Source organism: Esox lucius, chromosome 3, assembly GCF_011004845.1.
Source record: "Esox lucius isolate fEsoLuc1 chromosome 3, fEsoLuc1.pri, whole genome shotgun sequence".
NCBI lineage: Eukaryota > Metazoa > Chordata > Actinopteri > Esociformes > Esocidae > Esox > Esox lucius.
The window spans coordinates 11,852,231-11,865,080 of NC_047571.1; the positions used below are offsets into that span (position 1 = coordinate 11,852,231).

The following is a 12,850-nucleotide window of genomic DNA, read 5'->3' on the forward strand; positions in this document are numbered from 1 at the left end:
GCAATCTGGAACAGGGACAAGTTGAAGATGTCTGTAGACTACCAGCTGGTTGGCAGAGACTCTAAAGATGCCACCAGCGATGCCATCTGGACCGGCGGATTTGGGAGCATAGAATGTGTTGCGCTCGTTTGGGAATCTAAGGAACATCATTCCCACCTTTTCTGTTATCAATATTCCAAGTTCCCCAATTTTCTTGCTTAAGAATGTTGGCCAGCTCACTTGTGTAAGACCACATCTTCTGCTGAGTAGGGTATGTTAGCTCTATGTAAAATAAAATAAAAATACTGTGATCGAATGACAATCATTTAAAATTATAAAATTATGTAAATGTCAATTGCATGTTCATTATCAGTTCTACACACATCTTTTCCCAGGTATTTGTTTGAATGCATTTTTTTTTTCTCATAAAATGTCTACCTGGTGGCTGAACCGCCTGTACTGTAATGTCCCCTGCTAGCTCAAATATATGGCAATTTGAAAGTATGGGTTCAGTCTCCTCCACTCCAAAAATACAGGGCTATTAGTAGTCGATTATTTGTTGAATTGACTCTTGACTCTAAAGAATGGAAGTTGCCACAGGGAGATATCATGCCTCAAGTCGAGGAATCCATTCCATTGAGGTCCGTTCTCCAGAACAACAGATCCAATGCCAGAGAGGGAGTAAGGGAAGTTAGTGTTTAGACTGGAGAATTCTGTCTCTGCCTGTATATAGTATCTGCATTTGACATTCATTATTTCTTTTACATGTTTTTGCTTTGAATGAAAGGAAACAAGTCATTTTTGTGACCTTTTTCACTGACTTTTTCATGTAAAACCAGACAACAAGGCCTAACAGCAATAGCAATGAAAGAACTGCCCTCATTTTAATTTGTTCTGCCACAGAAAGGCTGATTTACAAGAATAGCAATTTTACACATTCCCGTCAGACTTAGTTTGATTATTGTAACACAATTGTAAAATGGAAAATCTGCCTTTGTAGTTGTATTAGGATAACATCCTTTTAAGGATACAGCTGGGGGCAGCAAACAGTCCAGTAGCTTTAGTTGGTTTGATTTGATTTCTGTTTTATTTGGGGAGGACAGCAGAAGAATCCAGATACATGGCTTAGTTTCAACCAGCCCTTAGAGTTAAGCTCCGCAGACCTGTCCATGCTGGGACAATCAGGGGTTCAGAAACGGTACTTGGCTGCTTCAAAGCGCTAGTGCCATGTGAAAGGTCATCCTCTCCTCTCTGTCATCATTGGAAATCAAAGGGTTGATTCCTATGATCATTAGTACGGGGTTAGTATGTCTCCTTTTGTTCCTGTTCATGCTCCCTGGTTTGTTTTGGATCCCGGTCTTGGACTTTGGGTTTATCTTTGCTTAATCTCCCGTAATTGGACAATCAATCCCTATTAGAGCCATTATTTGTGGACCTGTCAGGAGAAAGGCGGGGTAAGACCCCTGTCATGTGTGTTTAAGAAGATTGACCTTGTATAAAAGCAGGCTAGTGATTTAGTCTTTCTTACTTGTTTAGTATTTCTGCGGTAGGGGGAGGTTGGAGGAGGAAATGAAAGAAGTGTCAAGGAGAATGTGATGAATAGATTTCTTATCATCCCCATCATGACAACACAACAGGGTTCTGTTTAAATGATTGAAATGGGGATAACACACTCACACATACATACGTGAGTTACAGTACTTCAGAGGTACATACAATGCCATGTTTTCCATACAGAATAACAGCTGGAACACTAAATCTTCTTTTAGGTTGTGTGGTTTGTCGTCTGCAGCTTGTGAACAGTCTCTAAACCCCAGAACACTGTCCGTTGCTGGCACAAAAACAGACCGTTTCCTCAGTCTGTCTGCTTAAAATTGATTTTTATGTTCCTTTTCCCTTAGGGCTGTAAAGGGTTGCCAAGCAGTTGTCGAAAATGTGATACAGTACCTTCACCGAGGAGACCCCCACAGAGTTCTCAGTGAAGAAGAGGCAATGATGGATAGGAACAAGCGCAATTCCATCGCAGGCTTCCCTTCAATGAGGCCGGACCGCTTCGATGACGTTGACAGCGGAGTCGGTGTGGAAACGGCCCCGTCTCAGATGGGAAGGGTGTGCCCCTCCTCGTACCGTGCCCTCATCAGTGCCTTCTCCTGCCTGACACGCCTCGACGACTTCATCTGCGAGTGGATTGGCTCCGGCTTCTTCTCTGAGGTCTACAAGGTGGGCATGATAGAGTTGGAATGCAAGAAGTGTATGGCTGGTGGCACTGGTAGGTACGAGGTAGGGCTGCACGATGAATCGAATTGTAATAGAAAATTGCGCTGTCGACATGTGCAATATCCAAATCGCCAACTTGCGCTATGTTCGGCTCCAAAAAAGGTGAATGAAAGGCGCTTCACGGGAGGCAACGGGCATGCATCGTACGTCTGTAATTGTTTTTCTTGCGGGTGCTGTAAGTATTTTTTTTTTGTAGACTGCTTGGACTAATTATGTCTAAATACTTGATGGTTTTCCACTGTTAGTTTGGGTTAACACTGCTTGTGAAGACGTCTGTGTCAAGTTACCAAGATATTGTCCCACATACACAACAGCACGGTTATAAAAAGTTTTGGCTTCAATGTCGGTGCCTACAAAACAAACTTAATATGGGAGAAAATATAGCTCAAGTGTTGAGACATTTTGCCTAACCAGCTGTGGCAACGGCACAAACACAGCAAACGCTGCAGACACCACTGCATTAAATGAGCAGTTAAACGAATAGTTTGACACAGGCTGTTCCTTCTCATTGGTAATGATTGTAAAATAGAAAACACTGAACTTTAACTGGATTTCTATTCAGTTTAAGAGCACATTACGTCGGCTATGATCTCTATTTTTAAGTGAGATTATCTACGCTGTTTACACCCATGTTTGAAAACCATAATTACAATATTTGTCAAAGAAATCGCAATAGAATATTTTTTTCATATGGTGCAGTCCTTGTACCAAGTACAGGGTGGGTGGATGTCTGAGGACCGCACATTCGTTCACATCAACATAAATGATGTTATAGGTCACGCTGATGGTCGTTGAGTGGTTTGAGGAACAGTTTTTTGGTGGGGTCTTCAGAGCGAAGTTAAAACAGAATGAATTATCCAGGGTGATTTGGATTCAGTAACGATACATTGTGCGTTGCCTGTTGCCTGGAAAATCATCTTAACGCCCTGCATCCACACTGAAGCTTTGCAGGGACAAGATAACGCTCAGTAAAAAAATTCTGGCCCCCTTTATCAAAATAGCTCTATAATCGCCCACACAAATGGAAAAAAATTTATTAGATCAGTTTGAATCCTAAGGTATGTATAAAACTGCGTTATTGATTCATTTTTTTACTTCTGCTTTTTGTAGAGGCATTGCGGAAATGGAGAAACAGGCTTTCCTGAAAAACCTCAAAATGTTAACTATGAAGCAGCACGTGTCTAACTGATAGCATCGTATCATCATCATCATCAATCTGCTGGCAGTTTTTCTGTGCAATCACATGGGCTAAATAAACACTGCTAATGTGAGCCTGCAAGGCTGAATGACCATGTCAGTATCTGTTATGTTATGTATCAGTTATGTGTCTCAATATTTAAAAAAAAATTCCCCTAAACGTTGGATACAAGCCTGCTTTTGCTTAATTTTGATGCCAAGCAAAAATATATTTTTTAACATTGCGGTCCTGTGGACCCAGCTGAAAACTGATTTAAAAAAAAAAAAACCTACTGTAAAGATATGCTGTTAGCTGAGTTACTCGTTAGCCTGCAATGTCACAAACTTAGTTGGGTTGGTATATCCCTTGTAAGTTCAGTACTGTTGCACAGCTAGCTAATACATTGACAACAGCACAGAGATGTTGTGTTTTACACCCCCCTCCCCGCGGAGGTCAGTCAGGCCCTTAGAGCATTTGGATTGTCATGTGGGCTCTCCCTGTTACATCGATCTAGTCTCTCACAATGGACTGATTTGGGACATGCAAAAAGCCCTTCTATATTTCTGTGTCACTCTGGTTATGACTCGTGGGAGCTTCCACTGTCTCGCTGATGACGTTAGCTAAGCCTGATAGGTACTAGCACAGTGAAGGATATTGAGGTGAGACGTTCATGTCCTTTCGAGGTCATGTCAATTGCCTGCATTCACTTTCATTGTAACCTACATTTTCACTTCCTCCACCCTCAGTCCTTTTGAAGTAGAGTTCTGTTTTATTATATAGCTGCAGGCTGTTTATTTCAGCCCTGCCTACTAAACACTGAGTATAAGCATTCTGTTCTGATGTCGTCACAACAGCCACAATATCTTAGCACCTTCTCATGTCTGTGTCTTAGTCATGCAGACGCAACTGAAATAGAACGCTGGGCAGTTGAGATCTAATTAGAAACAATAACCTGAGTTTAATGGAAAGAAGTGAAGGTCTTGCCAGGTCTGGAGCCATGCCACACCATGTGGGCGTGGTCATCCTTGGAATAGCTCATTCACTGCTCATTGAATTCTCAGGGTTAATGCACGCTTGCGCCGGACCAATCACTGCCTGGCTGGGGGAAGGGCAGCGTGTAGTCTGTCTGAGGGGAAGTAATTATACATGTATTTTAGGGAGGGAACGCCAATCCAACCTCAGCGACTGCTATGGCCTGCACCGTACAAGTATTCCTGTTGAACGTGTCCTAGAGAAATCGCTTCCTCCGTTCTTGGGAATGCTTTACCGTGTTTTACAAGTTTTTCAATCCTCTGTGCCATGACTTCGTTAGTATATCATCAGCTGAGTCCATTTTCTTTTCTCCATTTGGGAGATCCAGTGCAGACAGGAACTATGGTTCTGGCTTAAGTGGCGACTTCGGTTTTATTAGTGTAACAATATTGACCCTTGTCAGTTGCCTGATTTGTCATCTCACAGATGACATTGACTACTTGCATCTGTAAGTCGTTAACTGGCCCAAATATGCGCTGTGAAATGAGTTTCATATCTGTCGAAGCGAGGGGACAATATATCTACATTACATGAAAAAATGCATGAAATGGAATGAGCCTAGCTGTTTGTTTTGGACTCTGTGTTGTGTTAACATAGCTAGGTATTCCGGAGACTGGCTGGAGTGAACAGATTGGAGGTGCAGGGTCTTGCTGGGGTAGCATATAGGTCTTTGTTTGAGCCAGGCTGTTACATTTCTCTCTCCTGGTGGGGAAGGGGATAGACGAGGGATGGGGGAGGTGGTCTAGAAGAGGCCATCTGCTGCCTGCTCATCTCCTACAGGGAAGACTATCCCCTAGCTCTGCCTTAGTACTTAAATTTCAAGAGAGGCTAAAGGAGCATTATACACTGAAAAGACTCAGTGCTCAAAAGCTTAGATTGGTCTGCTTCCTTTTTCTGCAGCTTAAACTTTAGTTATGTTTACTCTTACAATGTTGATAAACAAAGTGCTTAGGGCAATGCAAGACAAACTGCAAATGTTTGCTAGCTTTAAAACTTGCATTATGCATTGTCACCTTTCCTGTATAAAACCTCAAATGTTTTTATAGGACCTTGAAACTGTGCCTACAGACTTTGAGTTGAAAGAATCAGTATCTTAATCACTATTGGTTTCAATTTTTTAATATTTCAGCTTGAGCTGTATGATACTGCAAACTTCCTCATCATTTTTCAGCCGGATGCATAACTTCCTGTGGTTAGGTCCTGCTGAGAAAGCAAATGGATACAATTAGCTTTAGGGAAATACAGTGGTGTTTCTGCATTGTTGGAGGTGTTAGTCTAACCATTCTGTCTTCCCTGATAATAAACCTTCTTGTTGCACCACTGCCGATAAGTCAGCATCTCAATTTTGATCAGATCAGGGAGCTGCGTGCACCAGTGACTGACCTAATTTATGGTAGAAATAGGCTAGACTGACTCCCCATGTTACGGTTTTGGATTTGGAATGAAAGCTGTAGTGAACTGGAAGTGTTTTGAGCTTGTATATGTGTGGTATTGTTTTTTGCCTTGTCTCTGTATACCAAAACGTAGGTTTCAACTGATGCAATAATTATGGGGTTAGCATGCAGCTGTAAATTACTGTCTGCTAGGCCTACACATTTAATCAAATAATAATCAAAATTGCGATATTGACATGTGCAATATCCAAATTGACAACTTCTGTAATGCTGAGCTCCATAAAACAGGTGAGTGCACGTCATCAGTTTAGCATGCTGGTTTTCCATCGGAATTGCATTTATTTTGCACCAGATTATTTGTAGGTAATCTTTCTTCTTAACTGAAACATATTATTCATGTTCCTTGGTTATTGCATTGTTATATTCAAATACATGATGGTTTTTGAATGTTAGTTTATTGCAAACTAACATTGGACAAAATGTACTAAATAGATCATAGTCCCCCTATTTTAGGATAACATTAGTATGTGAATAATTCCCTTAACCAATATGTTTTCTTGGGCAGGTATTTGTTTTCAAGCTTATTCCATACCCAAGAGTACCTCACTAATGGGCTCAGCAATGGCAAATTACCTGGTGGACCAAGGTGGACTGATATCATGTATGACTGAACAATACTTAAAATTTAAGAAGATAAACAAACAACCGTCCAACGAATCAGGAAGTCTCCACAAGGTAGTTTGAGATGTGTCAAAGACTACCATCTACTAGTGAGGTGATGATTGACTAAACCTCTAAAAAGTCCCTGAAAGTCTGTAGGGTTTTATGTACAGATGAGACTAAGATTAAATTTCCAGAGTCATCGAATAAGGAAAGTGTGCAGGAAACCTATCTATGATCGAAAGTATACCACCTCATCTGTGAAACATGGGGGAGGTATTGTTAGGACCTGGGCATGTAACTGTATGGCTGCCAGTGAAACTGGCTCTCTTGTCTTCATTGAAGATGATGTCTTGATTGATGATGATGATTGATGATGTTACAGCTGACGAAAGCAGAACAGAATGTAGTGTACTGAAGGATGTTTTCTGCTCACAAAAAACGAAATGCCTCTCAACTCAATTGGATGACACTTTATCATGTAGCAGGACCACAGCCAGAGCTACCAAGAAGTTTTTCAGGGCCAAAAAGGTCTCAAATTATTGACTGAGTCGTCCAGTGCTGAATCCAATTGAGCATGCTGAACACGAGATTGAAGACAAAAAGGATCTGCAACAAGTGGTACAAAACGTGCTTTCATTTCTAAATGTATCATCAATATAAATGGAAATAATATTAGGTTACATTAAAGCTGCCACCTTAACGTGGTGGAGGGGTTTGAGTACCCGAGTGACCCTAGGAGCTATGTTGTCTGGGGCTATATGCCCCTGGTAGGGTCTCCCAAGGCAAACAGGTCTTAGGCGACGGGTCAGACTAAGAGCGGTTCAAAACCCCTTAATGAAGAATAACATTTTGAGTACCGTGACGTCGCCCGGTATGGCGCAGCCGGGGCCCCACCCCGGAGCCAGGCCCGGGGTTGGGGCTCGAATGCGAGCGCCTGGTGGCCGGGCCTTCCCCCATGGGGCCCGGCCGGGCTCAGCCCGAACGGGTGACGTGGGGCCGCCCTCCCGTGGGCTCACCACCCACAGGAGGGACCATAAGGGGCCGGTGCAAAGAGGATCGGGCGGCAGTCGAAGGCAGGGGCCTAGACAACCCGATCTCTGGACACAGAAACTGGCTCTAGGGACGTGGAATGTCACCTCGCTGGCGGGGAAGGAGCCTGAGTTAGTGCGTGAGGTTGAGAGGTTCCGATTAGAGGTAGTCGGGATCACCTCTACGCACGGCTTGGGCTCTGGAACCACACTCCTTGAGAGAGGATGGACTCTTCACCACTCTGGAGTTGCCCATGGTGAGAGGCGGCGGGCTGGTGTGGGTTTGCTCATAGCTCCCCAGCTCTGCCGCCATGTGTTGGAGTTTACCCCGGTGAACGAGAGGGTCGTTTCCCTGCGCCTACGGGTCGGGGATAGGTCTCTCACTGTTGTTTGTGCCTACGGGCCGAACCGCAGTGCAGAGTACCCGACCTTCTTGGAGTCTCTGGGAGGGGTGCTGGAAAGTGCTCCGACTGGGGACTCTATTGTTCTACTGGGGGACTTCAACGCCCACGTGGGCAACGACAGTGACACCTGGAGGGGCGTGATTGGGAGGAACGGCCCCCCTGATCTGAACCCGAGTGGTGTTCAGTTATTGGACTTCTGTGCTAGTCACAGTTTGTCCATAACGAACACCATGTTCAAGCATAAGGGTGTCCATCAGTGCACGTGGCACCAGGACACCCTAGGCCGCAGGTCGATGATCGACTTTGTTGTCGTCTCATCTGACCTGCGGCCGTATGTCTTGGACACTCGGGTGAAGAGAGGGGCGGAGCTGTCAACTGATCACCACCTGGTGGTGAGTTGGATCCGATGGTGGGGGAGGAAGCTGGACAGACTCGGCAGGCCCAAGCGTACTGTAAGGGTCTGCTGGGAACGTCTGGCCGAGTCTCCTGTCAGAGAGATCTTTAACTCCCACCTCCGGCAGAGCTTCGACTGGATCCCGAGGGAGGTTGGAGATATTGAGTCCGAGTGGACCATGTTCTCCACCGCCATTGTCGAAGCGGCCGCTCGGAGCTGTGGCCGTAAGGTCTCCGGTGCCTGTCGAGGCGGCAATCCCCGAACCCGGTGGTGGACACCGGAAGTAAGGGATGCCGTCAAGCTGAAGAAGGAGTCCTATCAGGCCTGGTTGGCTTGTGGGACTCCTGAGGCAGCTGACGGGTACCGACAGGCCAAGCGGGCTGCAGCCCGGGTGGTTGTGGAGGCAAAAACTCGGGCCTGGGAGGAGTTCGGTGAGGCCATGGAGAAGGACTATCGGCTGGCCTCGAAGAGATTCTGGCAAACCATCCGGCGCCTCAGGAGAGGGAAACAGTGCCCTACCAACGCTGTTTACAGTAGAGGTGGGCAGCTGTTGACCTCAACTGAGGATGTCGTCGGGCGGTGGAAGGAGTACTTCGAGGATCTCCTCAATCCCGCTGACATGTCTTCCATTGAGGAAGCAGAGGATGAGGGCTCAGTGGTGGACTCGTCCATCACCCGGGCTGAAGTCACAGAGGTGGTCAAGAAACTCCTCGGTGGCAAGGCACCGGGGGTGGATGAGATCCGCCCTGAGTACCTCAAGTCTCTGGATGTTGTGGGGCTGTCTTGGTTGACACGCCTGTGCAACATCGCGTGGCGGTCGGGGACAGTGCCTCTGGGATGGCAGACCGGGGTGGTGGTCCCTCTTTTTAAGAAGGGGGACCGGAGGGTGTGTTCCAACTATAGGGGGATCACACTTCTCAGCCTCCCCGGGAAAGTCTATGCCAGGGTTCTGGAGAGGAGAATACGGCCGATAGTAGAACCTCGGATTCAGGAGGAACAGTGTGGTTTTCGTCCGGGCCGTGGAACACTGGACCAGCTCTATACCCTCTACGGGGTGTTGGAGGGTTCATGGGAGTTTGCCCAACCAATCCACATGTGTTTTGTGGATTTGGAGAAGGCATTCGACTGTGTCCCTCGCGGCATCTTGTGGAGGGTGCTTGGGGAATATGGGGTCCTGGGTCCTTTGCTAAGGGCTGTCAGGTCCCTATACAACCGAAGCAGGAGCTTGGTCCGCATTGCCGGCAGTAAGTCAGACTTGTTCCCAGTGCATGTTGGACTCCGGCAGGGCTGCCCTTTGTCACCGGTTCTGTTTGTAATTTTTATGGACAGAATTTCTAGGCGCAGCCAGGGGCCGGAGGGTGTCAGGTTTGGGGACCACACGATTTCGTCTCTGCTCTTTGCAGATGATGTTGTCGTGTTGGCCCCTTCTAACCAGGACCTTCAGCATGCACTGGGACGGTTTGCAGCCGAGTGTGAAGCGGTGGGGATGAAAATCAGTACCTCCAAATCCGAGGCCATGGTCCTCAGTCGGAAAAGGGTGGCTTGCCCACTTCAGGTTGGTGGAGAGTGCCTGCCTCAAGTGGAGGAGTTTAAGTATCTAGGGGTCTTGTTCACGAGTGAGGGAAGGATGGAACGGGAGATTGACAGACGGATCGGTGCAGCTTCTGCAGTAATGCAGTCGATGTATCGGTCTGTCGTGGTGAAGAAAGAGCTGAGCCGCAAGGCGAAGCTCTCGATTTACCAGTCAATCTACGTTCCTACTCTCACCTATGGTCATGAGCTTTGGGTCATGACCGAAAGGACAAGATCCCGGATACAGGCGGCCGAAATGAGTTTTCTCCGCAGGGTGGCTGGGCGATCCCTTAGAGATAGGGTGAGAAGCTCGGTCACCCGGGAGGAGCTCAGAGTAGAGCCGTTGCTCCTCCACATCGAGAGGGGTCAGCTGAGGTGGCTTGGGCATCTTTTTCGGATGCCTCCGGAACGCCTTCCTGGGAAGGTGTTCCGGTCCCATCCCACCGGGAGGAGACCCCGGGGAAGACCTAGGACACGCTGGAGGGACTATGTCTCCCGGCTGGCCTGGGAACGCCTCGGTGTCCCCCCGGAAGAGCTAGAGGAAGTGTCTGGGGAGAGGGAAGTCTGGGCATCCCTGCTTAGACTGCTGCCCCCGCGACCCGGCCCCGGATAAGCGGTAGAAGATGGATGGATGGATAAAGCTGACAGTTTGCACAGTAACCCCGTAGTTATGTCATTCCAAATCCATAGTCCTGGAATACAGAGCCAAACTAATTTTAAAAAAATGTGTCACTGTCCAATGACTTTTGGAGTTCACTGTATGTTGTGACATTCATTCTGCTGCAGAAAGACACAAATCCTGTTCCATGACCTTTGAATAACAGTGTTTAGAGAAAATGGTACCCATGTTAAGTGAATACTTCCAGTGGCAATGTTATACATGAGTGTTACTTTTCATTGTAGCTGTACCTGGATAGAGCCCTAAATGACCAGATGGTTCTGTGTTGTTGCAGGTGCGCCACAGAGTGTCGGGCCAGGTGATGGCACTGAAGATGAATAAACTGAGCAGCAACCGAGCCAACATGCTGAGAGAGGTCCAACTCATGAACAGGCTGTCCCATCCCAACATCCTCAGGTGAGGTCCATGACAGTAAACGCCTGTTTACCATTACAACCCCTAACTGGACACAAACTGGTTCAGTTAAGTAATTTCAACATACTTTATGGATTTATTGTTGTATTACAGTACCAGTTAAGTTTGGACACACCTACTCCCTCAAGGGTATTTCTTTATTTTTACTATTCTTTATCCTTTTTTTACTGTCCTCCGCATTGTAAAGATATCATAACAATGCAAATAACACATGGAATTGTTTGCATATCAAAATACAATTAACACGTTTTATGGTTGTACATAAAAAAAGTAAAAAGTCATCAACCAGTACTGTTTTCATCTAATTTCAACCAGCGTTGCAAACTGAAATCGGGATTAAATGTAAAGGGAAACAAAGGCACATCTCAAGAAACTTAGTGTTGGACTGTCAGTATGCTGCTCCTCCACAGAGAGTGGTTTAGAGTAACAGCACATGGTATTACACAGGATAATACACCCCTCCTGACTGCAGAACTACATACAACACATGGTATTACACAGGATAATACACCCCTCCTGACTGCAGAACTACATACAACACATGGTATTACACAGGATAATACACCCCTCCTGACTGCAGAACTACATACAACACATGGTATTACACAGGATAATACACCCCTCCTGACTGCAGAACTACATACAACACATGGTATTACACAGGATAATACACCCCTCCTGACTGCAGAACTACATACAACATATGGTATTACACAGGATAATACACCCCTCCTGACTGCAGAACTACATACAACACATGGTATTACACAGGATAATACACCCCTCCTGACTGCAGAACTACATACAACATATGGTATTACACAGGATAATACACCCCTCCTGACTGCAGAACTACATACAACATATGGTATTACACAGGATAATACACCCCTCCTGACTGCAGAACTACATACAACACATGGTATTACACAGGATAATACACCCCTCCTGACTGCAGAACTACATACAACACATGGTATTACACAGGATAATACACCCCTCCTGACTGCAGAACTACATACAACACATGTATTCAAATAAATTAATATTCTGCAAACATTGGCTACCAAATTTCCAAAATATTATTGATCGAGATATCCCATGCATTTTATGTAATACTCTTGGGTTCTGCTATGCCAACTCTCAGAATGAAAATGCCCTTTTACTGGGACTATTGTCAGAAGCCATTTGTGTGTTTTGAATGCTTTTTTTAGCCTAATCTAAAATGAACAGACAAAGTAAACCCAAGTGGTAACATAGATCTGTGGTTAACCAACGTACTCCGTGACGTAATGACCAGCACAGTGCCAGTGCTTTGGACAATTAGTGGGTATTAGCATGTTTTCTGAAGAGGGTAAATGTCGACTTATTGCTCACTTTCTACAAGAGGGCATAGCTCTTTGTTTCTGATTCAGATCTCTTAACATATGGACCCAGAACTTAATTGAGCATCTGACCAATTACGCAAGACTTTAGTTCTGGGTTATCTAAGATTAGCTGCTGGGTTATCTAAGATTAGCTGCAGCCTTCACAGGACTGTTGGTATACTTACATATTTCCATATAATAGATGTTTTATGAAAATGGGGCCAAACCAGGGAAAACTTGATCATGCCATCGTACATCTAAAACATGATCAGTGGGTGACGTGTGTTGTAGGTCAATGCGGGGCTGATGGGACATATTCCAGCATCTTTTCTGTAACTGATGGTGCTCATTGCGGATCGAGTAATAGGATAGATGGTTGACATGACAAAGTTATAAGTACAACGTGAGAGAAACTAAAGCCTGTGAAACTAGTAATAAAGTTGTGGATGTTGTGCACAAGATTGGTTTTG

The 12,850-nt window shown here is 45.5% G+C and overlaps 1 protein-coding gene across 2 annotated transcripts in view; it reads left to right on the plus strand.

The window, feature by feature from the left end:
• Positions 1 to 12,850, plus strand: part of tesk2 (testis associated actin remodelling kinase 2) — a 37,633-nt gene that overhangs the window by 3,227 nt on the left and 21,556 nt on the right. For both annotated transcript variants that reach the window (XM_020044879.2, XM_010891358.3), the window contains exons 2-3: positions 1,881 to 2,199; positions 10,874 to 10,995. In XM_020044879.2, the coding sequence (XP_019900438.2) occupies positions 1,972 to 2,199; positions 10,874 to 10,995 (350 nt within the window). In that variant the 5' untranslated portion in view covers positions 1,881 to 1,971. The remainder of the gene's footprint in view (positions 1 to 1,880; positions 2,200 to 10,873; positions 10,996 to 12,850) is intronic.